Here is a 4,599-nt window from a genome sequence, read left to right as displayed (position 1 = left end):
AATAGCTGCTATTTGAATTGGTACTATTGAAATCGCTACATATGGAGTTGATGCTGTTGGAATTGCTACTATTTGAATTCATGCTATTGCAGTTGCTGCTATTAGAGTTGCTGCTATTGGTATTGATGATATTGAAATTTCTATCATTAGAATTGATGTTATTAAAATTGCTGCTATTGGAATTGTTTATATTGGAATTGATGCTATTGGAATTGCTTATATTGAAATTGAAAATATTGGAATTGCTACTATTGAAATTGTGGCTACAAGACTTGTTGATGTTGAGGTTTCTTCCATAGGAATTGATTATATTTGAATTGATACTATTGAAATTGCCTATACTGGTATGGAGGATATTGGAATTGCTGATATCGGAACTGTTGACATTGGAATTGCTTTTATTGGAATTCATAATATTGAAATGGCTGCTATTGAAATTAATGCTATTAGAATTGATGCTATTGGAATTGATGCTATTCTAATTGATACTATTGAAATTGGTACTATTGGAATTGATGATATTAGAATTAATGATACTGGAATTGATTATATTGTAATTGATGATATTAGAACTGATGCTATTGGAATGGCTGTTAATGGAATTGATACCATTGATCTTGCTGTTATAGAATTTATGTTATTGAAATGGCTGATATTGGAATTGATGATATTGGAATAGCTTCTATTGGGATTGATGCTATTGAAACGGCTGATATATGAATTAATGATATTGGAATTGCTGCTATTGGAATTTATGATATTAGAATTATAGTATTGAAGTTGATACTATTGGAATTGATGCTATTGGGATTGATGATATCGGAATTGATGATGTTGAAATTACTGAAATTGGAGTTGATGCTATGAGAATTGCTGCAATTGGATTTTATACTATTGAAATTGCTGATATTGCAATTGATGATATTGGAATTGCTGTTATTGGAAATTTTGCTAATGAAATAGCTGATATTGGAGTTGATGCTATTGAAATGGATGATTTGCAATTGATGATATAGGAATTGCTGCTATTGGAATTGACTCTATTGGAATAGTTGCTATTGGAATTTCTGCTACTGGAATTGGTGCGGTTCAAATTGTTACCCTTTGGAATTCATGCTATTGCAGTTGTTGCTATTCGAGTTGCTGCTATTGGAATTGATCATATTGGATTTGCTGCCATTAGAGTTGATGCTATTGAAATGGCTACCATTGGAATTGCAGCTTTTGGAATTGATGTTATTGAGATTTCTGCTACTAGTATTGATGATATTGGAATGACTGCCGTTAGAATTGATGATATTAAAATAGCTGCTACTGGAATGGATGCTATTGGGTTGATAATATTGGAATTGCTGCCACTAGAAATTATGCTTTTGAAAAGGCTGCTATTGAAATTGATGCTATTGGAATTGAAGCTATTGGAAGTGATGCTATTTGAATTGCTAATATTGGAATTTTCTTATTGAAGTTGCTTCTATTTGAATTGTTGATATTGGAATTGCTGCCATTAGAATTGATGCTATTGAAATGGCTGCTATTTGAATTACAGCTATTGGAATTGATGTTATTTAAATTGCTGCTATTGGAATTGATGATATTAGAATTGGCTCCATTAGAATTGATGCTATTGAAAGAGCTGCTCTTGCAATAGAAGCTATTGGAATTGCTGCTATTGGAATTCATGGTACTGAAATTGCTTATAATGCTCGTATTATTATGTTGAAATTGCTACTATTGAAATTTATGCTATTAGAATTTATGCTATTGAAATTCATGCTATTTAAATTGATGATATTGGAATTGATGCTGTTCGAGTTGCTGCTATTGGAATTGTAGATATTGGAATTGCTGGTATTGTAATTGATGCTATTGGAATTGGTGATATTGGAATTAATGCTATTGGAAGTGATGCTATTGTAATTGATACTATTTAAATTGCTACTATTGGAATTGATTCTATTAGAATTGATGATATTGGAATTGATAATATTGAAATTGATGATATTGGAAATGCTGCTATTGGAGTTTATGCTAATGAAATGGCTGATATTGGAAATGATGATTCTGGAATTTCTGCTATTAAAATCTATGCCATTGAAATGGCTGATATTGGAATTGCTGCTATTAGAATTTCTGCTATTGAAATGCCTGATTCTCGAATTAATGATATTAGAATTGCTGCTATTGGAATTGATGTTATTGGAATTTATAGTATTGATGATATTGAAATTGATCATATTGGAATTGATAATATTAAAATTGATACTATTGGAATTGATGACATTAGAATTAATACTATTGGAATTGCTAGTACCGGAATTGATGCTATTGAAATAGCTGATATTGGTATTGATGATATTGGCATTGCTGCTATTGGAATCGATGCTATTGAAATTGATGCCATAAGAATTGGTGATATTGGAATTGATGCTACTGAAATGGCTGATTTTGGAATTGATAATACTGGAGCTGATGCTATTGGATTTGATGCTACTGGAATTGGTGCTAATGAATTTGATACTATTGGAATTGATTGATATTGGATTTGATACTATTGGAATTTCTGCTATTGGAATGGATATTATTTAGATTGCTGGTATTGGAATTGATGCTATTGAAATGGCTGGTATTGGAATTGATGATATTGGAATTGCTGCTATTAAAATTGAGGCTATTGAAATGGCTGATATTGGAATTGATGATAGTGAAATTGCTGTTATTGGAATTTATGCTATTGCGATGACTGATATTGGAATTGATGATATTGGAATTGCTGCTATTGGAATAGATGCTATTGCGATGACTGATATTGGAATTACTGCTATTGCAATTGATGGTATTGGAATTGATGCTATTAGAATAGATGATATTGGAATTGATGGTATTAGAGTTAATGCTATTTTAACTGATAATATTGAAATTTGTGCCATTGCAATTGATGCTTTGCTATTGGAATTGTTACTATGGGCATTGATGTATTGGAATTTATAATATTGGAATCGAAAATGTGGGAATTTATGCTATTGCAATTGATGCTACTAGAATTGATTATATTGGAATTGAAGCTATTGGAATTGATAATATTTGAATTGCTGCTATTGGAATTGATGCTATTGTGATTAATAATATTAAAATTAATGCTATTGGAATTGATGCTCTTTTAATTAATGCTATTGCAATTGATAATATTGAAATTGATGCTATTGGAATTGATGCTATGGGAATTGTTGATATTGGAATTGATGCTATTGGAATTGATGCTATTGAAATTTTTGCTATTATAATTGATGCTTCTGGAATTGATGATGTTGAATTGATGCAATCAGAATTTCTGCTTTTGGAATTGATGCTATTGAAATTGCTGCTACTTGAATTGATGATGTTGAAATTATTGATATTGGATTTGGTGCTTTGGAATTGATGATATTGGAATTGCTGCTATTGGAATTGATTATAATAAATTTGAGAGCCATTGGAATTGCTGCATTTGGAATTAATACTATTGAAATTATTGCAATTGGAATTCATGACATTGGAATTAATGCTACTCAAATTTATATTTGAATTGGTGATATTGGAATTGCAGCTATAGGAATTAGTGCTATATAAAAGTCTGCCATTGGAATTGATGCTACTGGAATTGAAGATGGTAAATGGATGCTATTAGAATTGCTGCTATTGGAATTGATGCTATAAAAATCTCTGCTAGAAGAATTGATGATGTCAAAATTAACGATATTTGAATTGCTGCTAATGGAATTGATGCCGTTGGAATTGCTGGAATCACCGCACCTCAAAACTTTGAAATGATTTCTAAAATATGGAGTTTAGCTTTACCAACTAGGGTTGTAACTTAGCAAGCAATAATAATAATAATAATAATAATAATAATAATAATAATAATAATAATAATAATAATAATAATAATAATAATAATAATAATAATAATAAGGATTCGCTAAACATAATACCAAGCAAATCCCTTCATGATAAATCCATTCTCACCAACAAACAAATATTCCCATTTACCCCCCCCCCCCCCTCTCAGGGCGTAAACATTTTCATACACCCCAGCGGGTCACTTACAATTTACCCAAGTCTCAAAAAAGGTAAGTTCCATTCATGCAATGAAAATATTAAAAGTCCACTTTTTTTCCCCTCCTCCTCTTCTTCTTCTGCAGGGTAACCACAGGCCAAAATCTGTGCCAAAATATCCAGACAATAAATATGAAGGACAAATTTTTTTAAACAGATATCAGATAGTGATATCTCAAGGCTCAAATATAAATATTAGTTTTAGATGGTAGAGCTTCATCATTGAAATTTCTTGGAAAAATTATTGTAGATCATTCCACATTATAGTCACAGATTGAATAAAATTCTAGAATACTGTTTAGTATTGATGTAATGTTAAATTTAAGAACATTCCCAATACTAGCCAGGAAACAGCGGTAACATATTCGCTTAGCATTTGCCGTACCATGAGTTTATGATGTTTACTGGGGAGGCCACTGCTCTGATTGGACACCACGGTGGGGGTTGGGTTTGCCCCCCTGATGTTCTGGTGAGCATCTATTCTGATGAAACTGGAACTGAAGC

The 4,599-nt window shown here is 31.3% G+C and overlaps 1 protein-coding gene across 1 annotated transcript; it reads left to right on the top strand.

The window, feature by feature from the left end:
* Positions 1-346: 346 nt before the first annotated feature.
* LOC137625604 (uncharacterized PPE family protein PPE16-like) lies at positions 347-2,537 on the top strand. Its single transcript, XM_068356516.1, has 3 exons — positions 347-500; positions 1,126-1,333; positions 1,964-2,537. Exons 1-3 carry the CDS (start codon positions 347-349, stop codon positions 2,535-2,537), a joined length of 936 nt encoding a protein of 311 aa, XP_068212617.1.
* The last annotated feature ends 2,062 nt before the right edge of the window (positions 2,538-4,599 follow it).

Source organism: Palaemon carinicauda, chromosome 32 (genome assembly GCF_036898095.1).
Source record: "Palaemon carinicauda isolate YSFRI2023 chromosome 32, ASM3689809v2, whole genome shotgun sequence".
In the NCBI taxonomy this organism is placed as follows: domain Eukaryota; kingdom Metazoa; phylum Arthropoda; class Malacostraca; order Decapoda; family Palaemonidae; genus Palaemon; species Palaemon carinicauda.
This window is presented reverse-complemented; position numbering and strand designations above follow the sequence as displayed.

Excerpts from the sequence above, each read along its gene's own strand:
- LOC137625604 (XM_068356516.1), top strand. The coding sequence starts at position 347 with ATGGAGGATATTGGAATTGCTGATATCGGAACTGTTGACATTGGAATT. Across the intron at positions 501-1,125 it reads AATTGATACTATTGAAATTG|TTGTTGCTATTCGAGTTGCT; the intron begins GTACTATTGGAA and ends ATGCTATTGCAG. Across the intron at positions 1,334-1,963 it reads ACTGGAATGGATGCTATTGG|AATTGATGATATTGGAATTG; the intron begins GTTGATAATATT and ends TGATTCTATTAG.